Here is a 24,198-nt window from a genome sequence, read left to right on the forward strand (position 1 = left end):
CCTGATCTGTGCAACACAGACTCTATTTTCCTCTTTAAAGCCAAATTTCAAATATTTTCATTCATACTCCCTCTAGTCTTGTTTTCACATCGATTTTATACTTTGCTTTTACTGTTTCATTGTACAGTGTTTCTTCGGAGCCTTTGCAGGAACCTTCAAACAAAAATGCAATATTATTACAAAGGTGCTCTCTCTGATCCTTCCCGGTGCCATGTGGCTCCGCATCAAACTCATAATGACTGAATAAGAGCATGTTCACGCAGCCAGAAGGCCAAAACAGCTCGTTTGAACACACAGACAGTCTTTGTCTGTGCCATTGATTAAAAAGCCAGAGTGCTGACTCTGGCGATCTGGAGCCAGTCTAATCGACGTCTGTGTCCGGTCGGCAGCAGCTCGCCGATCCCGAACTTCGGACAACCTCTAGCAGCCTAGCCTACAACAGATGCGGCTGAGCGGCTCGGTTGCTCTTGGCCCATGACTATATGGAGCAACTAAGCCCCAGTGTTAGCAGGCCAAAGCCCCTGCAGGATTAGCCTAATGCCACTAGTGGTGAAGCAGGCATGGGAAATAACATCCCCACCCCTCTCCTTTTTTTTTTTTTTTAGATGTCATACATTTTGTCAAAACTGAATGTTAAGATTTGTGGTCTTTTTTAGTTGAGTTTGCTAAGATGCTTTAGTATGGACTCATTTAATAGCACAGAGATGTTGACATTTAACAATTTTGAATAGGAATGTGGAATTTGCAAACTGAATTGCTCTTTTCATACTCTTTCATAGGCTGAAAATCTAACAAGGATAACATTCAAGTGGCGTTTCTTTTTCCGTGGAGTAATGCTAATTTTAATTTCACATCATTAAAATTTTAATTGAAAATACCTACATTCACTATGTTATCCATTGCAGAAACACATCAAATGATTTCAGCAGTAAGTTACCAATTAACCTGGTGGTTTAAGAAAGCAAAGCATTGACTCAGCCACTTGAGGCAAATATGTTTGCTGTTGGATTGCATTCAGTGTTGCATTTGATGCTTGGAAATTTTCAATGAATTGGGTTTTCAGAGACAAAATGGGAAGTTGTCCATTCATGCCAGTTGAGAAAGATGAGGACGCTCCATTGGATATCCTCCTTGAAGCGAGTAAGCATGCATAAATGACTCTGATGTCAAACAAGAGCTCACTTCAGTTTGCTTGGTCTATTGTCATCCTGCGTGCTTTTGTTCGTATCATTTTATACTCGAACTCACAGGAGACAAATGAAAAAGGTTTCCTGCATGGTAAGGTTTTGACTATGGGGACAGTTGACTTTTATATCAATAGGGTTATTTCTACGTCACGGAACTGCAAGAAGAAAAAAATGATTGAGAATGACAAAGACCAACAGGTCAACCACACTCTCATTTCCCTTTGAGAAGTTTAGTCATGTACTCAGTGCTAAACTGCAATTAAGCAAATAAAAAATAAAAAATAAACACAAGACTGATTGGTGAGAATATTACGTAGCAACCAAACCTGAATGTCTTGTACAGGTCTAGACAACACCCCACACCAATTGTGAAAGTGTTTGCAGAGAGATCGAAGGTTTTCACACTGTAATCGGGTGAATCGAAAATAAAGCTTATAGGAACACTAGTGAGTCATTTTCTATAAAGTCAAAGTCAAAGTCCGCTTCTATCGCTGCTCCATGCTCTATTCTATTCTATTATTGTCAATGTCTTCACATGCCAAGACACAAAGAAATCGAAATTACTTTCCCACTATCCCACGGTGACAAGACATTTCAGCAAGCTATTATCTTGTCATTAAAGCACAAGCGCTGCAACTACCGTGTTAAGTAGCAGCATGACATCTCTATGACGTTGGTGGTGGCAACGTTCCCATTGAAGGCATTGCAGGTGCTAAAGCATGTGCTACCAATACATTTTTTTATGTCCACGAAATGGAATGGAGACGGAATGCGGCCACCATTGTGTCGACCTGATACCTTGAAATAAGGCTGGTGTTGGGCGGGGCTCTGCCATTCCCTAGTTTATATGTTTACTTTGATAGTAAAATTCAACTAAGAGTGACCAAACAGCTTGAAGCCTCTTTTTGAAGAATTGCTCATTATCTGTCAAACTAAATTATTTTCACTGCCACCACAGAACACTCATATCTCAAATGTTTGCTCTACAGCATCAAAATTCAGCTGTTTTTATCCATCTCAGAGGGCAGCCATTTTGCCACTTTCTGTCGACTGAAAATTACATCTGCCAATGTAATGTAATTTACAGTTGCCAGGTCTCAGGTCACAACCAATCACGGCAAAACCTATTTTACTCAATTAAAATGTCAGAAATGTCTAACCAATGGCGTTTGAAAGAAAAAATCAAAAGTACGGACCAAGGCAACACAGGGCAAAGAAACAAAACAAGCGACCAATTAGATTAGGTGTGATGGAAAGGCAAATTTGTACGATGGCAAATTTGGAATGAGGAACATGTGAGGACCCAACGCGAAATATGAAATGAAGTACTTAAAAAAGTAACTTCATCTTCACTGAACCTTTTCTTCCCCTCTCCAACTATGTGTCTAAATCTCCACTTGGCCCAGGCACCCGTACGGAACAATACGGCGCTGCACATTGCTTCCTGGCTGTATTGTATTGGCCATGCCTTCCACACGGGGAACAGTTTTTATTGGCAGCCCCTGGTGTCTGGCGTGTAGGTGGTACTGAGTCACGCCAGTCCCCGTACCCTGAAACCCACCAATCCCCACCCCCAGACTGCCCATCCTCAACTCAAATTCTGCTGAGTGTGCTAAATGCAACATGACATAATGCCATTCCAGAGGGATCGTGGCTAAAGCCCCTCTTTCTGGTTCTTAGGTATATAAAGAGGATGCGGCCGTTGGGCAGAAAACACCCGAGTCACTCTCATCTCCTCGCTGTTTTCAACATCATTCTTTGGTCGCTCTCTTCACTTCACCTACGGGAGCCTAAGCTGAGCTGCCACATTCAATCACCCGAGTCAAGCCAAGCTGTACCAGACCCGAACCTCTCCGCAGTCATTATGGATATTGCCATCCAGCACCCCTGGTTCAGACGCGCCCTGGGCTCCATTTACCCAGCTCGACTCTTCGACCAGTTCTTTGGCGAGGGCATGTTCGATTACGACCTCTTCCCCTACGCTGCGTCCACTATCAGCCCCTATTACAGACAGTCACTGTTCCGTAACTTTTTGGATTCTTCTAACTCTGGAATGTCAGAGGTAAAAAACAAATTGGAAGTGTACATTTGTCAGGCTCGATTGCATTTACGTTTATACTATCTCTAATATATTGCCCAGGTGAGGTCTGACAGGGAAAAGTTCACGGTCTACCTGGACGTCAAGCACTTTTCTCCCGATGAGCTGAGTGTGAAGATCAGTGACGACTACGTGGAGATCCAAGGCAAGCATGGAGAAAGACAGGTGAGTCGCAACCATTTTTTTTGGTAGTAGTAGTAGTCTGCAAATTGGCTTGGTCTTCCAGGATGACCATGGATACATCTCCCGTGAGTTCCACCGCCGCTACCGCCTCCCATCCAGCGTGGACCAATCCGCCATCACCTGTACCCTCTCTGCTGACGGCCTGCTCACACTGACCGGGCCAAAGGTCAGCGGAGGGAACGAATCCGGCCGTAGCGAGCGCAACATTCCTGTCACTCGTGATGACAAGCCCAACGCCGCCGCCTCTTCCTAAAGGCTCGAGTGGTGGGCGTCGACCAAATGGGATGGCAGCCACAAATCTTCCACTTATTCTTCCTCTTTCCCCCAATAGAGGACACATGGGTCCTTCTTGCTTCAGTCTTTCCTCTCCAGATGATTCTTAGCACACTCATCACTAAGATAAGAAAAAGGTCCCTATGAGGATGCTGAAATTGAGGTCCTCGTGATTGTTTGGCTCACAGGTAATGTCATACACATTTTGTCACAGATTTCTACATAGTTCTTAACGCCCCGACTGCTTTCAGTCCAGCTCAGACCTTTTGAACCTTCTACTCATGTCTCCAATATATCCTGTCTTTTAGTCTATGCCTTGTTCATTGGATACCTCGATACTGAGAAGTCCATGCGAAAGAAAAAACATAATAAAGCTGCAAAATTAACAGAAGGCTACTCCTGTGTCATCGATTGCCCTCAAGTATTTCCGTAAATTCACTGCAATGAAATAAGAAAAGGCAAACTTCCTCTTTAATTTTCTTGCACACAACTCTGACATGACATACATAGATGTTTACAAAATAACACCATACACCCAAACATGTCAGTTTCAATTCTTTAAATAGTTTTTTATACACATATGTAAATGTGTATATACGTACATATGCGCACGCACACACGCACACGGGCTCATTTAACTGTTGTGGTAAATCCTCTGTACCATGACTCTTCCCCAACCAGAACAAAACAAGGGAAAAGCAAACAGGAAAACAGGACAAAAACACTGAAAGGCATGTCACCGTTTGTTCTGTTTACATCCTTGAACCTGGAAACACACAAATGTTTTGGTTCACATGAATTTACTGTAAGGTTGTTAATAACTATGACCAGACCAAACTATGCTTTGAACCCAGTCATCTTTACAATAACCCATCACCTGCCATAAATTGCACCCAATTCTGTGTTACCTGCATGAGTACCTGGAGGTCCGCCAAGGTTTGCTGAGCCAATAGTCTCAAGCTAGGCTGAACACTAGACGTAAAAGTGCTAATTCGGGCCTGGAGGTCTGAATCAAGCAGATTGGCACCTAGGTGAGACTCCGCTATATTTTCCAACAGCACTGACTGCAGCAGACGCAGACCGTGAAAGCACACTTCCCAGGATTTGTCTGTTCCAGAGACAAATATATGTAAAGCACAAGATGAAGGTTTCACATAATTTTTTTATCACTCCTTTAAATTCCACGAGATTACAAAACATTGGAACATCACTGTGTGGCATATCACCATCCTTTTCTGAGTTTTCTTCAGCATCGGCTTACGTTCCCAAAACATGGATAATGGATTATTATCATGGCCAAAGGGGAGAATGTGTGTGTACGAACGGTACATTAAAATAAAAAAATCATTCCACCCTTTGGCCAAAGTCTGCTGACACAAACTCCACTTGAGTGAGGATAAGCAGTAGCAAAATGGATAGATGTTTGGCGATATACATGAACCATTCGTTCAGTTCACATTGACAACAGCGCCATCTAGTGGCTCTACATGTTACATGAAACACCACATCCAATGATGAAATGAATCAAACATCGGACAAGAGCTAGCGCTGCAAGTTGTCAACTTAAATTGCATGGTTTTATTTCGCGCATTTGACATCATCTTGTTATCACATTAAGGGGCATACCTTCAAGCAGAGTCCGAATAAGAGGCAGAAGTGCTGAGTTCTCAATCATGTACTTGAGTCCCTTGACACTGATACTGGCATTATAAAGAGCCATTAGCATCAACCTGAGGCAAAAGACCAGCAATAAGCACCAAAACAAGCACAACACACTTTGTTAAATGCTGAGAATCAAGCAGGCTCCCCCTTAAAAACATTTACTTATGTTTGTATTTATGTAAATTAACTCAAGGAACTAAACGTGTACACTTAATTGTGACATTGTCATGAACCCGGGTGGCACGTTCTAAAATTATAGACATCATTTGAAAATGATTCCACCCTTGTCATCTGTTTCTTAGTGGGAATTCAAGTGTAAAACTGACGCCATTCGTAAATTAGCTCCTCTCTCCTTGCAGCCATGTTGTTGGTGCAAAATCTCACCCAAAATAATTTGCCGCCAAGAAATCAATTCAACTGATGAATCTGAATATCTCTTCCCTACAGCAAATGTTGATAATGAGCAAGAATTCTATCAGTATCTGTTCAGGATGATTTGCACCTCTTCCATTACATCACACAATACTAGTCTGCATACGTACACTTTCAGTTTAGGGAATACATCAGGCTTCATTAGCTCTAACAGTTTCATCAGCATGTCCAACAGATCATGTGCTGAGATGGACAAGAAGTCCCGCCCACTGGTTACAGCTGCTATGTCTGATTGGTAGGAAGAAAAGAGCAGATACAGCATGTTAAGTTTCACGAACTGAGTTTTTTCCCCTTCAAAACACGTGTGTATGACTGCTTCTTACTGGTAATGGTTCCAGTTAGCGCCAAAATAAACTGATACTCTTGGGTGTTACAGTCCTCGGATTGACTCGTCACGTTCTCATCCAGAGTCTTCATGAAGCTCCCCAGAGTCTGAGTGGCCACCGCTAGAAAAGCCGGCAGGCTTCCCTACTCCACAAGAATCAATCACACATCGGTTACACAAAAGGTATATAGTTCAGTGAGCTCCCACAAACTTGCAATTTTTTTTAACCCAATTTCAGGCCTGAGCAAACAACTCAATTTAGCATTTTTCTTTGATTGAAGCCAAAATTTGCAGTCTTAAGAAAGACACACACGCATGTTTTGTTGCACTGATCATTTTCTTGGATGGGCTAATGAACTCAATTAGCAACACAAATTAAACAAAAGTTAAAGACCTGTCCCTATTCTCCGTGAATAGCGGGGGTTCAATGCATAACATCATAGTAACACACAAAGACAAGTCTCACATCAGCTAGCCACTGTTTAACTGTGTCTTCAGTTGCAGAGCAGTTCCACAACAGGCTGCAGACTACAGAACCAAGACTGAAGCAGTAGTCGGCCTGCTGCTGCAACTCGGTTCCACTCTGCCAGAGCTTCTCACACAACATCAATTTTTCCTGAACGTATAATAGACACAAAACACACGCAGAGCAAATCACACCGTTACCAAACAGATTATAGAAGCAGTTGACCTATATGTAATGACACTTACTGTACTTCCAGCTTTAAAATAATTAGATGATTCAAAATACTGAAAGGGTCAACTGTAGCGTTAAAATTTGTGTGTATTAAAAAAGAAAAAAAATCATAACAAGTTTATGCTGTTGAATATATGAATTAGGTTCTAGGAATCAAATACATCTAAAATACTTTTTTAACAATAATACAATAAATTCTCTTTCATCTGTGCAAGGCCTATAATTTCGTGGTCTCCATTCCCCACTTGAATGACTATTTACTGTGGTTGTAGTTTGCAATGGTATAAAACTGCACTGCATGCTGAGACTGTAAAACAAACCTGTGAAAAAATTACACCACCATAAAAATATCATTACATGAACACCCTTCTGAAACACATTCAAACATTGTTACGTTTGTAAAAGCAAAATAGTTGACATGAGTGCTATTGGATCTCATGATGCTGAAATTGTATTTGTTATTAAAACTGTCGTTTAAAAATTGCCTCCTCCTTTAGGTCTCACCTCTCTTTCCCTGTGACATTCAATTTGTAGTGCCTCCAGTCTGGACTGAAGATGAAGACACTCTTGCTGTAAAAGCTCCCGTTCCTGTGCTTGTTGCTCTTTCACTAGTCACCGACACACACATATTCCAAAATAGTAAGTATAATTGACACAATAAATGAAGAAGCAAGGAAACAGTAGGGTTATCAAGATAGAAATACTCATATTAAACATAGCACAGCCACATCTGTTTCCCAACCTTTATTGAGCCAAGTCACTCATTTTAAATGAGCGAAATCTCTTGGGCCACCACCAAATAAAAATGTGGGAAAAAGTATTGACATTGAAATAATTCAACCCTGTTTTGCACTACTTCTCGGGTTTAGGATCATATGGATGGAAGGAGCCTATCAGCATGGGCAAAACCTATCAATCACAAAGCTTGCCTCTTGTCAATTATTTTTACATCTCATCCTTGTGGGGATGCACTGTACACTGATGGATAATTCTAAAAAGTAGATCATCATGGCTTACCTGCTTTTGTTACTCTAATTTTGTGTAGCATGTCAATCAAATCACTGTTCACTACTCGAGGCAGGAACTCCCTTAACTGCATGACCTGTGTGCGTAACCTTTCCAGGTCTCTTTTCCGCACTCGAACAAAACCATCCTGAGGTGAAAACAATAAACAAAGGCGGTGTCAAAAAAAAGTACAAACACAGTCAAACACAGAAAGCTCACAGGAAAATACTTTTGGTATACTTACAGGACTAGGATTAGGAATTTGCAAATTTACCATGCATATAATTACCAACTTTCTCCTCATCCAAACTATTCTCATTTATACTTTGACGAAGTTGACTGATACAATTATATTTAGTCTGATTCATGACAAACCTTAGCGCCATCAGGCAAGAGAGGCGGTGGCACACCGAATGATGACATGCTATGCTAGTTTTACTTTCAACGTTATTCTTCCGTTAATCCAAATATAACGATTCCTGCAATGGAAAGGCGGCACATGAGTAAATTATTTTTATTGTTTGAAAACTCATTAATACATGACCACTCCCTCAACAACAACAAAAAGCATCGTACCTTACCACAAAGAATAAATACAGATTTGTATCCCATACACCTGATAAATTGACGTCGTGCTTTTTTCGTTTCCGGGTCTTCCTTCCAACCGACTCTCATTAACTAAACCAGTCTGTAAACAATTCCAGTTCGGGTTTTGCTAATTTCCAACAGAGTCGAAAGCTTATCTCGACTTCCTTTGTGTTTGAATTAATTTGAAACGTGTTTAGACGGCTCCGTGAGTCCAGGAAAATCCTCGGAGAGCTTTCAGACTTTTCCTAATGTCTATTGAACGAGACTTTTCAAGCGCCGATGAGGCGCTCACGGGCATGTTCCCCATCCACCGCGCTTGTCGTGATGGAGATGTTGGAGCTTTGCTGTCACTGAACCAGCATCACATTCATCTAACAACCGAGGACTCCTGCTACGGTTGGACCCCCATTCACTGGGCTGCTCACTGTGGACAGGTGCGGTTTACCTTCAGAGTCCGTAGAAGGAGGACATTCGTGTGTTTTGTCGGCTTTTTCATGCATGCCACGATAGTAAAAAGTATTACGTTCAAATTGACTCTCGACTTTATGTGCCTCGTCGATTATTACGTGTTAGTAGTTTGAGGGCGAACAGGTCGAATACGTACTAAGTTAAGCTGTTTTCTTATGTGAGCGTCGAACGCGACTAGCGAGCAAGTTTGTATGTGCAATAAAGTTGTAAGGCGGAAAATTTGAAGAAAAAAAATGCTTAGAGCTCTTTGATTGGTTGCGGAGGAACCCCACGGAGCCAATAGTAGCTAAGGCGCCAAGCTGTACAGGAAGTGTGTCTGTTTATGTTGATGTAGTAACAGGACAATGGCATCCTATTTTACTTGATTTGTGATTTTAAAATTATGCAAAAATTAATATGCACTAAAAATAAATTGGTAGTGCATATGTAATAATATGATGACCTGGTTATGGTGACTACACAATCATAATGGTCCTCTGAGCTTTAACTACAATATGGCCCATAAAAAAATGAGTTTGACAATTATGTTTTTGGTTTTAACAACAAACATGCAAGACTATAAGAAACAGATTTGACATCATTTTAAGGAAATCCCCTTTATTGCTAATAAAAAAAAAAAATCTCTGCATCTAATTTGAATGATTTCCTGGTTTCATATAGTTGGAGTGTGTCATGCGCCTGGTGCAAATGGGTTGCAACGTGAACATGGTGTCCACTCGCTTCAACCATACCCCAATACACACCGCTGCACTTGGGGGGCATACTCGCTGTGTTTTGTGGCTGTTGCAGGCTGGTGCAGATGTCAACCGGCAGGTGAGTGGTGATCATATTGTAAACGTAAACAAAATTAGTACTCATTATTGTGGGGAGTCATTTGAAAGCAGCTTGAAGGGGAAGTCAAATAAAAATAAAATGAGAATTAATATTACCTGAGCCCCCAGGGCTGTGATGTCATTTTCAGTCAACAGGAAGTTGCAGAACTAGGTAAAATGGCAGCCCTCTTGGATAGAAAACAGGTATATTTTTCTGCTTGATTCATATTCCACAGATGCAATATTAATCAAAATATTGAGTTTAGACTAGTGGGGGTGCATAGAACATATTGTAAAGATTTTTGACTTGACTTCCCCTTTTAAGTGGAGCTATGAACAGAAAATTCACATGTTCATTAAGTGTAGTAAGTATTGTTTTTTCTTTGTTCATGCGCAATTTATGCAGGGGATTAAGATTTCCATCTTGCATCTGTGTTTTCAGGATTTGTTAGGTGAGGCTCCCATCCATAAAGCTGCCAGAGCAGCCTCCATGGAGTGTATCCAAGTTCTGCTGATAGCAGGTGCCAAACTACAGTAAGTATAACTCGAAGCAGAACTCAGGACTAGCGCAGCTTGAGTCTGCATAGACAATGGAACCCTACAGGTTGAACTCGATCTATGACGCTAAAGGCTGCTCATAATTGAAACCTAATGTAAATGAAACTCGACTGTAAAGTGTTTTTTTTTTTACACACTCAATACTGTACAGATGACCTAATGGAATTTTTCTTTGCATTCACTTGCCTTTTCTCATTGTACAGCTTAAGGAACACCAGTGGCCAAACCGCAGCTGACCTCGCGCGCACTCACGGCTCTGATGACTGCCTCCGCTTCATAGCCAACTTGCAGGAGCACCTGTTGCAGCTCGGTGAGCTCCATGGCAACGGGGAGAAGAAAGATCCCGGTCTGCTGTGTAGGAAAAGGCTGCAATCTGCTTTTGAGAATGGTCAAATGAAGAAGGCAAGGAGAGGTAACAATGACTCCCTTTGCGATCAAGAGCAGCATAGGTGGACTTGAATTTGTCCCGTAAACTCGGACGGTGTCTGTTGCATTGCAGAAGTGTTACCACAGATGCAGCATTCTGAGCTTGAGGACAGGATGGAATCCAACTGTGGAGGTGAGTTGACCACAAATGCAGGTTGTAGTGTATGATGCAGCTAGGATTGCACACAGAAAAATTAGGCAAAAGAAAATATGTCCATGAGCATAATCTGTCGACGCGTTGGTCCATTTGACTTCAAATATCTGTTGTTCAAAGTAGTGAAGTTTTGTACTTCATGTGAATTGGTTGACACTTTTTTCCCCCCTCTCCAGCAGACAGCGTTCATCCACCCTCTCCTGTTGATGACGAACCGATGAAAAGCATTCCCGACTGTGATGAAGTTTCCACACGGCTGTCTTGGCAGCAGGGAAGTTCGTCATCCGATCAGCGCAACTCACCTGATATGTGCGGCTCACTGCATCTGACTGGAAGTCCCAACGGCTGCATGCCCCATCGACCAGAATCAGAGAGTCTACTAAAAGCTGATTGGGGCGAATTCCTACTTTATGGACATTATCATGGCTTTGGGGACACAGCGGAGGAGTTGTCTGACAGAAACCACTATGAACAGAAGTCTTTTCAAAATATGGAAGGTGTCATGCATCTGTCCCACGACAGATTCTAAATCAAAGGCATTTTTATATTTTCTCACAGGCTGTCTCGGTTCCCCAAATTGTCACATGAAATTTGTTCATGATGATCTCACTTTTTTGGGACACATTTTGGGAATGTCCTCTTGGTGCTTCATCTGACTCTGGGTTGTATATAACAGTTTCCAAACCTTTATTGAGTCAGAGTATTAATCATTTATAAATCTAGTTAGTATTTACATCAGAGAGAAAAGAAATACAGGGTTATCTTTGTAATCTGCGGCATCCTGATGTTACTTGAAGTCCATAACCGTGCAACTGTTTTTGCTACAAGCAGCAGGGATGCCTGTATTTCTCTTTTTCATCCCCTTATTTGATGTTGGGGCAAGAAATGTATTGGTTCGTCTGACTTTGACCGGGATCCGCTGTGCATTCTTTAGTTACCTTTAAATTGTGATGTACTGTATACCTTTTTGTAACTTGCTTCTCAATATTCACACCATTTCTGACAATCAAAAATACATTTAGTAAAATTTTCAAAAAAATACATGTGTATCAAGTGTTCACTGATTGCAAAACCAGATTCTCATAGACAGAGTCAAACACATTTTTATTGGTAATCTTATGTCGTTAAAACGGATAAAAACAAATTCAAACCCATCCATCCTCTATACCACCTATCCTGATTCGGGTTGTGGGCACCTGGGGCCTAACCCCGCTGAAATCAGGCGAGCTACACCCTGGACTGCTTGCGAGTCAATCACAGAGAGACAACCATTCATACTCGCATGCACACAAACACTGAGTAAGAACTGAACTCGAGACTTGGGCCAGGCTTGTAAACCACGCCATTGAGGTACAATCATCCCGATAAATCCCGTCTGATTGTTTTCTGCAGAGTGGCTATGCTGGCATCCAAAGCTGCCAATCCATCTCGAAACGCCGCCTCATCTCTGGTGTCAAAGGTCGACACTGACCTCATACTGCAGTCAGGTGTCAGAGTATCCACTTTGCCCTCAGAAAGGAACGAATCAAACGTTTTCTGATGCTCTTTTTCCGTCTGCTGCTCTGATAATTGTACTCCCGCTAAACCTTCACTGTGTGTCTGGTCACAATGATTTGGACGAGATGGCGGTGTTTCTCGCTGGGTCATTTTCACTTCATCTGGCGTTTTCTCTTCCCTTTCTGCAGCCATGTGTACATGATCACTGACGTACGAGGCCTCCGGTTGGCCCAGAGTCATCAGGTATTTAGTGATGCGTTCGGTGGCGCCGTTTGGGTCATCATATTGCTCCTTGAGTGCTGCATCAGATATTGCAAGGTCAACAACTGTGTCAAACTCCAATATGCTCCCACTCCTGATAGTCCTGAAACAAAGAGGGAGGCAAATTAAGCTTTGATAGCAACTTGGGTATATACTAAGACCTACCGCCTGAGGTTTTCTATTCGTTCCAATCTTTGCTGGGCAAGTATGGCTAGTTCGTTCTTTTCCTGCTGACTCTGGACAAGTTTGGTTTTCAAGGTCTCCACCTCTGCACATAGTACAAACACACACAACCGCATGCTGTCAATGTTCTGTTTTTGCCTATGCAAACATGGGTTGTTAATTTGGAATGAGAACAGCAAGTGCACTGTAAATGGGTTATGAACGTTATCTGGATTCCCAAAACTGCCCCATTGTTGATAAATAACCACATCTGCCTTAACGCTGTAAAAAGTTGCTCATCTAATAGTGTTGCTGTACAATTCTAAAAGAAGCAGGTCAGCAAATAGGTCAAGACCCTACCTGATTTCATCAGCGCATTCTCTGCCTCACTGTCGCGCAGCTGTTTCTTCGTGTCCAGAAGACATTTCCGCACTTCAGCGAGAACAACTTGAAGCTCCTGCAGTCGGCATTGAGTGGCGGCAAGATCCTCCGGCACACTAACCACTAAAGACAAAACGTTTAACTTTCGTAATTTAAAAGAAACATGCATATTTTCACGATTTAAAACCGTTCTCAGGAGTCATCAAAATAGGTCAAGGATAGAGTAGGGCTAAGGTTCCAGATCCCAACCACGATAGGTGGACAACTGCAGTACAGTATTGCAAAAGAGATTTATTTCAATTGGTCATGATATAAATTAAAAAGGGCAGACACAATACGGACACAAACGCAAAACGTTTACCTTGACAAAGGCTTTCAGTATTTAGTTGTCTTGTTCTCTCCTTTAATTCTTTGCTCAGAAACTCCACTCGTCTGGAATAACGACATGAACGTAAACATAGTGGCCGGAACCACTTCTAACATTGTGCCCTACCTGTGAAGTTGAGCGTTCAGGTTGTGCAGGCCCTGGAGGTCTGCAGATTTCTCAGGGTCCGAACCTTTGGAGTTCAACTGCGGTGAGGACACTGTCAACTCCAGATGACTGAGCAGCTTCTCTGCAATACTACCTGCACAACCAAAGGGCCAGTGAATGGGGACAGAAACATGCGTGATGTGATAAAACAGAAGAAATTATATAATTGGGTTGAGACAAAAGAAAATAGCTAGACAGAAATGCATCACTGAATATTGCAGAAACTCCCAGGCACTATGCAAATACTGTATTCTAATGTCCACTAGTGAAACTTCTTTCAATTTTTTTCAAAATATTTAGCAGACCACCATGTTCCAGCTAGCCCCTTACTAGTTTGAAAGTCTTCCTTCAGTCTTTTTCTTAGAAGTCAAGACAAGGAAAACATACCTTTTCCAGCTATCAATGTCTTGAGCTCTCCCAGAAGATACTGAACAGTCCTTAGTTTTCCTGGACCAATGTCCTCCTTCTCCTCACTACGTGCGTCCAGATGGGTGTCATAAGGCTGACCAGCATCAAACTTTTTGTCAGAGTTGTGTACACTCTGGTGTGTCTCACTTTGGATGTCTGTGTCCTTCACAGGCACAGAATCAACATCCTTGGCATTAAAGGAGGCCCTGTGGTAGCCGCCAACTGGCTGGTGGGCCGTCTGAGTGTGAGGTCGTTGGCTTGAAGGGGGGGTGGAGTGCGTCGCAGACTCAGACTGGGTCACAGACAGGAGGACGGAGTTCAAGGGCTGGTTAGGGGCAGACCGTCGAAGTGGATGAGACTCCTTCGGTGATGGAAGCAAGTGGGACTGTCGGGCGGGGGGGTGCGCCTTCTTCGCTCCCAGTTGTGAAGCTGGAGGATATTTTGCTTTTGGGACCTGTTTCGAACGGTGTTCTGAAGGTGGAATAAAGCAAATGTGTGAAAAATGACTTTCTCTTCATTCAAACTATGAATGAGAATCTATCAAAGGTTGTTGCTGCAAAACCAGCGCCAGTTCGTTTTTGAGTTGAAAAGATACAATGGAAAATTAAAAAGCAATGGTCTAATCCATTGGTCTGTATTTTCAGCAGTCTTAGATAATGATGGTAAGCAGTCTGCATATTTGGGATGGACGTTCAATTCTTACTAGCAGTTTTAAAACTATGAACTCCCCTCTTAGTTTTTTTCATTTTACTCATTACATTTCTATCTACGTAAAACACCTCTAAGAAAACAAAATATGAGTAATCAAAACTGAGCACCTTTTAGGGAACTACCTGTCGTTGGAGGAAATTTCTTGCCACTCTTTTTACCCAGTCCCGTGGGTGGTTTTGGTTTGGCAGCACCACCGTTTACCGCTTTGCTGGGTTTTGTCGAGGGCTCTGGGCACAAGCACAAAACAAAACAGACACGGTTACACCCTAGCACACATCATTTCTACAGTACAAGCTCTTCATTTGTGAATTTGAAGACAGGAAATCCCTCTGACCTTCCTTGTCCACCTGGAGCATGCCAGAAAGCAAATCAGCACAGCGATCCAGCCCTGAGTGCAGACTGGCAATCTGAACAAAGGTGTGGGATGTTTTCAAAGGAATTAATAATAATTGATGTACAGTACTCTAGTTTGTTACAAAGTGGTATACTGGGTGGATAATTGTCAATGGGTCTTTTAAAGAGCTTATTAACAATTCTAATATGAATTAAAAAAATAATAAGAATCTACCAAAATCAATCCCTCTCTCCTAAAGGTCTGAAACTCTCAGCAATCATCACCAATCCCTCAAAAACCTCTTCAAGACAAGTGGTGTGAAGTAACAATATAGAAATACTTTTATGTACTGTTCACAGTTATCCGTCCATAAATTGAGTAGTAGTTATATTTCTGCCCTATTTTTGAAAACTAATATAATATAAAACTTGTTCTGCCAGTGGACTCAAACTGTGCTGCTCTCATATCTAAAATTGAGCATCAGTGGAGTACCAATAAAAGTGTCTTTAACCATCAAGAACGTTGCTTAAAAAAAAAAAAACATCGCTAACCACCAAAAATCCAACCTTGTTTTACTTTTTTTTTTTTACCTGGTCATGAGGTTCTGTGGAATACAAAGAGTATGTTGGTCCCTCTGGTCCTGGAAATGTGGCTCTGTTCATAAAATAGAAAAAAATTACAGTGCATTTCTGAATTAGGAGCATGCTGTCTGTGGAAGAACAGCGTAAAACGTGCAATAACAAAATGAATGAACTTGCCGTTTTCTGGCCTGCTGTACCTTGGCTCCGCCACCTGTTACCCTTCCAGAAGTTGCTACCTGTCAAACACAAGCCTGGTGGTTCAATTCATTCACTGATCTTCATTGCACGTACGCTGCAAACTTGCATCTATCCCAGCGAGGTGAGAAGTAACCCACTTCTTACCAGACCAGACTGACATTTCAATCACTGCACTGACTGTAGATTTGTTTGGACCAATATATTAATGATAGAAAAAAAGCATGTAAAATTTGAGAGAGACTTTTGATGGATTTTCTTGAAACACTTTGCAAGTTCTTAGAACAGGAGTGGACTGGAGTTGACCACTTCTGACTTAGATCCTTAACATTATATTGCCTAAAATGGTCCTTTTATATATTGCATGCTTTTTTTGTGTTCACTTGATAGTATTTCGTGGGGCCAGACGTTAAAACGAACAAGAAATATTATGAATATTATCATTAATATAATTGCTGTATGGGTTGAATGAGGATCATTCACTTGGTATACTTGGTAGTTTATCCCTTTTTGATGTTCAGATCCTTCGGACAGATCTGCCACATCCAAAATGGCAGACACGATGACGTACCGCAGCCACCAGCCGAACCACCCAACCGTCTCGATGCATATCTTCCTTATATTACTTGTTAAAAAGTCCGCAGTTAAACGAATTGGAAGGAACATCGTCACCAATGGCAATGGTAGAGAGCGTTTGGCCAAATAATAAGTTTAACCAAAATCTAAAGTAAAAAAGACCTGAGACCCACCACAGGATAGAGAAGTAAGGAAAAAGTGCAGCGAAAGTAACCGAATTTGTAAACGTAGTCTGACCTTTCGTTTCACACTTCCTTTCATTGCTGAGAAACTTCATCAATATGAAGCCAAAAACTTGTGCTGCTCCTTTAATGTGATTACTCTGCAATCATGGCACTATAACGTAGCGTTCTTATTCGAATTTTCTTCTTCTTGTTTTGACTGGTGGCAAATTACAACCAACCAAAGTGCACTAGCGCCTCCTATCGCGATTACTATAGTGTGGCGGACCTCAGTACCAGGCCTCACCCAGCAGGCCTACACTTCGGGGTGGGGTGATATTTTTGTCCTTTGTGATATCATCTTCTCTTTGTATCTTTGATTAATTGTCTCGAGCTAGTCAAAGTCAAAGTCTGCTTCATTGTCAATTTCCTCACATGTCAAGACACACAAAGAGATCGAAATTCCGTTTCCCACTATCCCACGGTGACAAGACATAGTACACAATATACGTACAAGTAAACAGCACAAAACGTAAAAACAAGAAGGCACAAACAATGAATAAATAAGAGCGATGAATAAATAATAAACAGTTGTTGCCAGCGTTCCTCCCTTCTGCCCCAATAGTACCCTTCCTGGGTTACAAAGAAATACAAAATACATAGATGAGTACTTACATATCACATTTTCCTATATATAGGTAGACATTGCATCTACATTTCATCACCCATTTGATCACCCAACTCTCCAGGGATGATAATAATGTGTATTTGTGTGCACCTTCTATACTTTATTGGTGGCTACAAACATAAGTAATATGCAATATTGCAATATGAGTGACCACTAATACTTGCATTGTGGTCACAGTTTTATTCCCCTGCATGTCACGTCTAGGGCAGTAAAAACAAAATTATGAATGTTCATGATTGAATTAAATGAGACCTCTGCAAAATTATTTTTGATTATTTTTGTTAAACCGAGCGCTTGAATAAATGGAAAACATTGTAAAACAGATCGGTTTTAAAAAGTCAAGTCAAGTTTTAAAACGTTTTAAAAACGCGAATCACCCCGTAGTTAGTCAACTATACATTTGGGTATACGTAGTCAATTAACAAACATATAGGGCAGAAAGGTCGCAGACCTGGCAACCCGCGTTTGCTTCGCTTAAGTTTTCTGCCGCTCGCTAATTGTGCACTGTTGAGCAGACGCAGCTCGTGACGCAGTAACGCGAAAAGACTCTTGAGTGAAATACAACCTTCTTGGACAAATATTTGACCGTACAGTACGCATATTTATTCCTATATTACCTTGTTTTTTACTTCCGTGAAAACAAATGCTTGTTGGGAATTTAGTTTTGTCGAGTAATTGTTATTGCGTTAGCTGGTGTCGTCAAGGGCAAACGAACTATTTCAAGGTTGCTTGGAATTTTTATTTTATTTTTTTTCTCGATAAATAGGCCTACGTGTGCTTGCAAAATTTTCCATGCCATAGTTACTCTTTTTCTTTTTGGGGAATATTGACGATTCGGAGACTTAGTTAAAGAAGACCGCCGCAGGCGTCTTAATTTGCAGGGCCTAATATTTGCGTAAACGACCGTTGTGGGTGGAGAGCAAACTTTTGAAAATTGTCCGACATTCAAATGAATGTCGTTTCCACATATTGCGTCTTAGCTGAAGCTGTGTAAATGCAATTGCGTAAATTAAGTTTAGTTCTATCGGCAAATTTCCTTGGTTAACTTTGGAGCTCACGAGGCATGTGCAATTACTTGGGGGTCTGTCAGCCATTTTGTCACGTTTTCCAAGATATCTCGGGAGGTAGGTTTTACAACATTTTGTCATGTCATTTGTATTTTTTGTTTCAGGTGACTCAAAATGAATTCTTTCGATGAACAGGTGAGCTTGCCGCTCTCAACCAGCTGCAAGATTAAGTCCTATCTTTGTTCTCACGTCCCTATTTGTCTTTACTGAATTTGTTTGCAGGAGAGCAGCACCTCCCAGGATTGCAGTATGTGAACTTGGTGTATATGTAGTGTCCAAAAAATTACATTACAAGTTTTGTTCTTTTTATGTTGCTGGTTCTCACTGCTCAGCTTCCATGCATGCTTTGAATTCATATTGGAGACGGTGTTTTCATGATGAGTCCTCGAGATTTCTATTAAACCTGTTTTAGATCCCTACTGCAACACATAGGCTGGCTAAGGGTTCTTGACCTGTGCGCTGTTAGGGCGATGCAATGTATCCTCCAGGAGGACATCTCTTATGCATCGTACATCTCTTAATTCTTAAATATCACTACATGATGTATGTTACTTTTTGTATTATGAGAACTTCATGTGTGAGAAGAGAAAACGAGGGCAGATTTGGAGTCAGTCCAAAAAGAATTTTTAGCATCTCAGATTTAACAGTTTGTTGACCAGTGTTAAACTTAAAGATGTGCTCTTTTAATGAAGTGAAAGTCCAATTTTTGACCTGCAAACCCGATAATTTTGAGACTTGCTACATTGACGTTATTTGCTTTATAGGTCGCGGTGGAAGAAGAGGGAGAGGTACAGGATTTGCGAGCTCCTTTTCTTCCGGTACTGCTGCATTGTTTTGTTCTACCTGTTCTGGCGCGTTGAACTGTTCAACTGAACGTGTTCAACTGGAATTTATTGAGCTCGAGCTGATTCATAAAGTTTCAGGCCTGAGCAGAGAACGCTGCAAGGACTCTATTGTTTTTTCTGCAATCATTCGTTCCATTCTGGTTTACTCTGATCACACGCTTTTTCCCGACTCTGTTTACTTGTTTGGATGGTCACTTGCCAACTTAACGTGGCTGCAGAAATGTGCCATCAGGAGCAGAGGGACTTTGAGGAAAATGCAGCTTGTGCGGCATGTTGACTAATTTGATGGTGATTGAGGTCCTGTACACTTTTAAGGGCTGCTCTTACACATTTCCCCCACAACCATCTTCACTCTGCTTGGTAACACCTTGCCACTTTTGAATAATGGTGCCAATAGTTGGAACCTTCTCAACAAGCTGCTGTTGTGAGAACGGGAACAGTAATGTTTTTGGTACAGCAACAATTTGTTACATAGTCACTGTTTTTAATTTTTCTTGATCTCCTTTAGAAACTGACAGCTGGAAAAGTCCTGGGGGAGAAAGAGAAGGTTTCAGAGGAAGAGGCAGAGGTGAGACCTTTTCAGACAGTGACTGTTTGTTCCTTGAAATACTCTGCATATCTTGAGCCCTGCTATCTTGATGTTTGTTCAATGCGGTCGGAGCTTTGTTGGAAATGGTCAGAACCAATTTAATGGTACTCTTATTACTTCATTCTCTGTTTTACACATTCAGCTTGTGATTTAATCAAAATGTCCTGCATTTCACAGAGGAAAATGGTTCAACCCAGGATAACGGTAGGCTGGTTTAACCCTAATTTCTATCAATGGATAATGACAAAAAAATAAAACAGCTTTTGGAGAGTCTTTGTAATCCTACTGAAAAACCAATTTATTCGCATAACATCTCAATAGTTTGTGAATATCAACATTCTTTTGGCTGTCACCTTCCAGAATTGAATCAACTTTTATATTTTATGCAATTTTTCTTTGTAATTTTCTAGTCCTTGACTTTTTTGTGTGTCCTGAACAGACTTCAGTGGAGGAAGACGTGGCAGAGGAGGCTTCCGTGAAGGTATTTTATAAAGTAAAGTTTCATTTGGAATGTGGCTTAACCCTATTTATTTATTTATTTTAAATGTATTTATTTGTTTATTAAATTCAAGGTCGTGACAGAGGTGGCTTTGGAGGAGGTACATGAAATTTCCATTTATCCCCAAAAAATATTTTGGTTTGTTTGCCTTTATGTGCTTATTTGTGTGCATGTCTCACATCTTGGCAGGATATCGTGGAAACAATGAGGAAATCCTCACCCGAGGTTGTAGAGATTTAAAATGTCATTCTTCAAACATCCTGAGATGTTTTTATTTTTTTTATTTTTCTTCCATGCCAATACAGCAGGAGCTAAGGAGCCAGAGCCAGAGAACTCTGATGGCAGTGTCCGTAAGTTGAGCCCTTATGTTTTTTAGAAGTTATCAATACAATAGTGTGACAGAGCTTGTAATGAATAAATGGCTTTACTTTAACCCTTAGGACCAAAAGTCACCTATGTTCCTCCAGCCCTCCCTGAAGATGAGGACTCTGTGTTTGCGCACTATCAGCAAGGCATTAATTTTGATAAGTATGACGACATCCATGTGGATGTGAGTGGAACCAACCCACTGCCTGCCATCATGGTAAAGGTTTTTCTGAATCTCGTAATCAACCAACCTTGATCTTTTGTACACCAGTGACCATATGACCATGTTTCCTTGCAGACTTTTCAGGAGGCAACCTTGTGTGATTCCTTGCAAAAAAATATCAGCAAATCGGGTTATTCAAAGCCCACCCCAGTTCAGAAGCACGCCATTCCAATTATCTCTGCTGGTCGAGATCTCATGGCCTGCGCCCAGACCGGTTCTGGGAAAACGGTAAGAAAATGCTAATTGTGGCCTTTGTGCTTCTTTTGGTACAACATGGTTTGACTGTTGCGCTTGTGGTCCTCTAGGCTGCTTTCCTACTTCCAATTCTGCAGCAGCTAATGGCTGATGGTGTGGCTGCTAGCAGCTTCAGTGAGCAGCAAGAGCCTGAGGCAATCATTGTTGCCCCAACCAGGGAGCTCATACACCAAATTTTTCTGGAGGCCAGGAAGTTTTCCTACGGGTAATATCACGTTTTACTCTCAACCTGTGCAATATGTTGCCGGAGCTTTGTTCCCTTGGTCTCAGGTTTCACCAAGCACAAAGGTTAACTTTTACCTTTGGAGATTTCCATCCATGACTACCTTTATTTAGCCAAGACACAATCTTAGGTAGGGACGGACGGGCGAGTACCAACGCCAGGCATCACTTTCAATACCATTATCGGTGCCTTATTCAATCCATTGGTGCAATTAACTTGCCTCATGTCACATCATTGGCCAAATCAGCATTTGTCATCCCAGACTGCATTGCCAAAGCTTGAATGAACTCAACACCTTGATGGAAATTTGATCCGTGATGTTGCAGAACCTGTGTGCGTCCTGTGGTTGTGTACGGTGGAGTGAACACTGGATTTCAGCTCAGAGAAATTTCCAAGGGCTGCAACATAGTGTGTGGAACACCAGGAAGATTGTTGGATGTAATTGGGCGTGGAAGGGTAAGCTGAATAAATTAAATTTCACCTTGAGAGAACCACTTTGCGCGGACATCAGCGAAACTTTGGCAGTCCTGCTTTAGTGGGACCAAATCGTAAGCTTTCATTAAAAAAAAAACATTCTGAATGTGCTGCCTTTGATCAAATGAATGCATTTTAGTCACAGTAAGGCCGCAATATTGGAAAAACGCGATATGCAATAAGGTTCTTAAATATAATGATATTGACATTGTAATATTCAACACATACCTAAAGAAATGACATTTTTATTATCAGATCGGGCTGACCAAACTGCGCTATCTGGTTCTGGATGAGGCTGACAGGATGTTGGACATGGGCTTTGAGCCTGACATGCGCCGCCTTGTTGGTTCACCTGGGATGCCACCCAAAGAGAACCGTCAGACGCTGCTCTTTAGCGCCACCTATCCTGAAGACATCCAAAGGTCTATCTCCTGACAACAGTCATTGCGCACTTGTATTCATTGCGGGTAGTTGTGGTTGCCCTCAAGGCCAATTTATAATGGTAAAGCCAATTAAATGTTTAATGGGGAATCGTGAACATGGTTGGTCGTGTATTTTGCTGATCTGGTCATGTTACGGTTGTCAACAGAACAAAAAGCTAAATAATTGCTTATATTTTGTGCAGATGCTTCTTCGGTAATGTTTTTGCAGCTTGATTAGCATGTCTATGACTAATTTTGAACAGAAAAACATGGTAAGGTTTCTCAAAATGTGAGCTCATCCACTGTGCCTTACCAGGATTTCACCATCACCGGTTGAGAAGTTCACTTTTTGTTGTTATTGATTTAAAGACTGGCTGCTGACTTCCTCAAGACTGACTATTTGTTCCTGGCTGTTGGCATCGTTGGTGGGGCCTGTAGCGATGTTGAGCAGACATTCGTCCAAGTCACTAAGTTCTCAAAGAGAGAGCAGCTACTTGACCTGCTTAAGACCACTGGTAATTCAAACAATTTTTTAGTCTGATTTCTCACCGATCAGTCAGTATTGGTAGGAATGATCACTGGCTTTTACAGGAAATGAACGCACAATGGTGTTTGTGGAGACAAAGAGACAAGCGGATTTTATTGCTACTTTTCTGTGCCAAGAGCAACTTCCCACGACCAGTATTCACGGGCAAGTGTTGCTCCCTTTGTCATAATGTCCGCTTGCTTCCAGTACGACTTGTAATGTATTGCGAATGCGTGTCACATCGCAGAGATCGCGAACAGCGTGAACGAGAGCAGGCCTTGGCTGACTTCAGGACCGGCAAATGTCCCATCCTCGTTGCGACATCGGTCGCTGCACGCGGCCTGGACATTCCAGATGTGCAGCATGTGGTGAACTTTGATCTTCCCAACAACATTGATGAATACGTCCACCGCATCGGCAGAACCGGCCGATGCGGTAATGTTGGCAGGGCCGTTTCCTTCTACGATCCAGACAGCGACAGTCAGCTGGCTCCTTCCTTAGTTACGATCCTATCCAAGGTGAGGATCATTACTCCATGTGTTGAGTAGGGGGGAAAGGGTGTAAAACATAAAATGAGATAGCTAATATGACAGTACTTTTTTGTTGATCACAGGCACAACAAGAAGTTCCATCATGGTTGGAGGAATCTGCTTTCAGTGGAGGGGCCACTGGCTTTAACCAGGCCAAAAATAGTTTTGCCTCCTTCGACTCTAGGAAGGCAAGTCTTCTATATTTGTATTTTGTTCCCCCCCATACACAACACCCTCCCCAAATTTAAGCATCCTCATTGTTTTTTCTCTGTGTTCCAACAGGGAGGAGGTGACAGGAGCCAGCCAGTTCCTCAGGTTGCAGTTGCAGAGGATGATGACTGGGAGTAGATGTGAAGGCACCCCCAGCAAGCCCTGGCTTTTGTTGCGTGAGGTGTTCCATAGTTTCGCGTGTTGTTTTATCACCACATTTTTGTTTTGAGAGTGGACCTAAAGGTTGTCTCAGTTTAAAAGATAATGTTAAGATGTTAATCTAGAAGTTTGTTTGTGTAGTGTTGTAATCTGCATGGTAAACTATTGCATATGTTTTTTTAGAAGTGTATTTACCATTTAAACTGGAACTATGGCAATATGGAGGAGGGAATGTGTCATTTAAGTTGTTTTGCTACTTGGAGATAAAAGGTTGCAAGTAAAAAAAAAAGAAATGACTTGTGAATTTTTCTGTGTATCAAAATAATTGTCAACCGTGTCCTCTTTTGGGGATCACTACAAATCTGTTCTAAAAAATTTTTTAAATAAAAGCAGTAGTCACGTTAAAATAATTAAAAAGACGATTGCAAATATTACCGAATGTCAACCCTGAATAT

The 24,198-nt window shown here is 41.6% G+C and overlaps 5 protein-coding genes and 1 long non-coding RNA gene across 14 annotated transcripts; 4 read left to right on the forward strand and 2 right to left on the reverse strand.

Moving 5' to 3' along the window:
- The first annotated feature begins 995 nt into the window (after positions 1 to 995).
- Positions 996 to 4,132, forward strand: cryaa (crystallin, alpha A). The gene is made up of 4 exons (XM_037245827.1): positions 996 to 1,140; positions 2,868 to 3,249; positions 3,328 to 3,450; positions 3,512 to 4,132. The coding sequence occupies exons 2-4, from the start codon at positions 2,881 to 2,883 to the stop codon at positions 3,719 to 3,721; spliced, it is 702 nt and encodes a 233-aa protein (XP_037101722.1). The 5' UTR covers positions 996 to 1,140; positions 2,868 to 2,880; the 3' UTR covers positions 3,722 to 4,132.
- Positions 4,133 to 4,217: 85 nt separating this feature from the next.
- LOC119116260 (heat shock transcription factor 2 binding protein) lies at positions 4,218 to 9,108 on the reverse strand. Of its 5 annotated transcripts, none has more exons than XM_037241521.1 (10): positions 9,055 to 9,108; positions 8,238 to 8,341; positions 7,875 to 8,010; positions 7,362 to 7,465; positions 6,627 to 6,776; positions 6,159 to 6,303; positions 5,946 to 6,063; positions 5,368 to 5,471; positions 4,650 to 4,849; positions 4,218 to 4,507 (listed from the first exon to the last, which is right to left on the reverse strand). In XM_037241521.1, the coding sequence occupies exons 2-10, from the start codon at positions 8,283 to 8,285 to the stop codon at positions 4,478 to 4,480; spliced, it is 1,035 nt and encodes a 344-aa protein (XP_037097416.1). In that variant the 5' UTR covers positions 8,286 to 8,341; positions 9,055 to 9,108; the 3' UTR covers positions 4,218 to 4,477. The 5 variants fall into 5 exon arrangements, with proteins under 5 accessions (XP_037097416.1, XP_037097435.1, XP_037097407.1 ...); XM_037241540.1 differs by lacking the exon at positions 9,055 to 9,108 and adding an exon at positions 8,439 to 8,513 and having other exon boundaries at positions 4,662 to 4,849; XM_037241512.1 differs by lacking the exon at positions 9,055 to 9,108 and adding an exon at positions 8,439 to 8,513.
- Positions 8,630 to 11,909, forward strand: ankrd10a (ankyrin repeat domain 10a). 2 transcript variants are annotated; one of them, XM_037241491.1, is made up of 6 exons: positions 8,630 to 8,884; positions 9,579 to 9,731; positions 10,173 to 10,264; positions 10,492 to 10,700; positions 10,788 to 10,847; positions 11,045 to 11,909. In XM_037241491.1, the coding sequence occupies exons 1-6, from the start codon at positions 8,699 to 8,701 to the stop codon at positions 11,395 to 11,397; spliced, it is 1,053 nt and encodes a 350-aa protein (XP_037097386.1). In that variant the 5' UTR covers positions 8,630 to 8,698; the 3' UTR covers positions 11,398 to 11,909. The 2 variants fall into 2 exon arrangements, with proteins under 2 accessions (XP_037097386.1, XP_037097394.1); XM_037241499.1 differs by having other exon boundaries at positions 11,048 to 11,909.
- A 39-nt stretch (positions 11,910 to 11,948) lies between these two features.
- On the reverse strand, positions 11,949 to 16,877 carry ccdc14 (coiled-coil domain containing 14). Of its 4 annotated transcripts, none has more exons than XM_037241480.1 (12): positions 16,744 to 16,877; positions 15,933 to 15,971; positions 15,745 to 15,758; positions 15,155 to 15,227; positions 14,928 to 15,047; positions 14,089 to 14,580; positions 13,663 to 13,795; positions 13,531 to 13,601; positions 13,149 to 13,292; positions 12,792 to 12,894; positions 12,195 to 12,729; positions 11,949 to 12,020 (listed from the first exon to the last, which is right to left on the reverse strand). In XM_037241480.1, exons 1-11 carry the CDS (start codon positions 16,781 to 16,783, stop codon positions 12,225 to 12,227), a joined length of 1,734 nt encoding a protein of 577 aa, XP_037097375.1. In that variant the 5' UTR covers positions 16,784 to 16,877; the 3' UTR covers positions 11,949 to 12,020; positions 12,195 to 12,224. The 4 variants fall into 4 exon arrangements, with proteins under 4 accessions (XP_037097375.1, XP_037097367.1, XP_037097350.1 ...); XM_037241472.1 differs by having other exon boundaries at positions 14,943 to 15,047; positions 15,745 to 15,808; positions 15,913 to 15,971; XM_037241455.1 differs by having other exon boundaries at positions 15,745 to 15,808; positions 15,913 to 15,971.
- Positions 16,878 to 19,920: 3,043 nt separating this feature from the next.
- On the forward strand, positions 19,921 to 20,386 carry LOC119118425. Its single transcript, XR_005096712.1, has 3 exons — positions 19,921 to 19,960; positions 20,034 to 20,060; positions 20,296 to 20,386. It is a non-coding gene; the product is annotated as an uncharacterized LOC119118425 (long non-coding RNA).
- An 82-nt stretch (positions 20,387 to 20,468) lies between these two features.
- On the forward strand, positions 20,469 to 24,014 carry ddx4 (DEAD (Asp-Glu-Ala-Asp) box polypeptide 4). Its single transcript, XM_037245454.1, has 12 exons — positions 20,469 to 20,580; positions 20,661 to 20,705; positions 20,796 to 20,938; positions 21,020 to 21,172; positions 21,250 to 21,404; positions 21,749 to 21,878; positions 22,152 to 22,318; positions 22,688 to 22,833; positions 22,910 to 23,009; positions 23,092 to 23,362; positions 23,458 to 23,562; positions 23,657 to 24,014. The coding sequence occupies exons 1-12, from the start codon at positions 20,508 to 20,510 to the stop codon at positions 23,720 to 23,722; spliced, it is 1,554 nt and encodes a 517-aa protein (XP_037101349.1). The 5' UTR covers positions 20,469 to 20,507; the 3' UTR covers positions 23,723 to 24,014.
- The last annotated feature ends 184 nt before the right edge of the window (positions 24,015 to 24,198 follow it).

The sequence above is a fragment of the Syngnathus acus genome, chromosome 2 (genome assembly GCF_901709675.1).
Source record: "Syngnathus acus chromosome 2, fSynAcu1.2, whole genome shotgun sequence".
Taxonomy (NCBI): Eukaryota; Metazoa; Chordata; class Actinopteri; order Syngnathiformes; family Syngnathidae; genus Syngnathus; species Syngnathus acus.

Excerpts from the sequence above, each read along its gene's own strand:
- cryaa (XM_037245827.1), top strand. The coding sequence starts at position 2,881 with ATGCGGCCGTTGGGCAGAAAACACCCGAGTCACTCTCATCTCCTCGCT. Across the intron at positions 3,250-3,327 it reads CTAACTCTGGAATGTCAGAG|GTGAGGTCTGACAGGGAAAA; the intron begins GTAAAAAACAAA and ends TATATTGCCCAG. Across the intron at positions 3,451-3,511 it reads GCAAGCATGGAGAAAGACAG|GATGACCATGGATACATCTC; the intron begins GTGAGTCGCAAC and ends TTGGTCTTCCAG.
- LOC119116260 (XM_037241521.1), bottom strand. The coding sequence starts at position 8,285 with ATGTCATCATTCGGTGTGCCACCGCCTCTCTTGCCTGATGGCGCTAAG. Across the intron at positions 5,472-5,945 it reads GTATTCCCTAAACTGAAAGT|GTTGATGCTAATGGCTCTTT; the intron begins GTACGTATGCAG and ends CTTTTGCCTCAG. Across the intron at positions 4,850-5,367 it reads TATTCGGACTCTGCTTGAAG|ACAAATCCTGGGAAGTGTGC; the intron begins GTATGCCCCTTA and ends TCTCTGGAACAG.
- ankrd10a (XM_037241491.1), top strand. The coding sequence starts at position 8,699 with ATGTCTATTGAACGAGACTTTTCAAGCGCCGATGAGGCGCTCACGGGC. Across the intron at positions 9,732-10,172 it reads GTGCAGATGTCAACCGGCAG|GATTTGTTAGGTGAGGCTCC; the intron begins GTGAGTGGTGAT and ends CTGTGTTTTCAG. Across the intron at positions 10,701-10,787 it reads AATGAAGAAGGCAAGGAGAG|AAGTGTTACCACAGATGCAG; the intron begins GTAACAATGACT and ends GTTGCATTGCAG.
- ccdc14 (XM_037241455.1), bottom strand. The coding sequence starts at position 16,767 with ATGAAAGGAAGTGTGAAACGAAAG. Across the intron at positions 15,972-16,743 it reads AAGGAAGTGTGAAACGAAAG|GTAGCAACTTCTGGAAGGGT; the intron begins GTCAGACTACGT and ends TGTGTTTGACAG. Across the intron at positions 12,730-12,791 it reads CGAATAGAAAACCTCAGGCG|GACTATCAGGAGTGGGAGCA; the intron begins GTAGGTCTTAGT and ends TCTTTGTTTCAG.
- ddx4 (XM_037245454.1), top strand. The coding sequence starts at position 20,508 with ATGTGCTTATTTGTGTGCATGTCTCACATCTTGGCAGGATATCGTGGA. Across the intron at positions 20,581-20,660 it reads TGAGGAAATCCTCACCCGAG|CAGGAGCTAAGGAGCCAGAG; the intron begins GTTGTAGAGATT and ends ATGCCAATACAG. Across the intron at positions 20,706-20,795 it reads GAACTCTGATGGCAGTGTCC|GACCAAAAGTCACCTATGTT; the intron begins GTAAGTTGAGCC and ends TTTAACCCTTAG.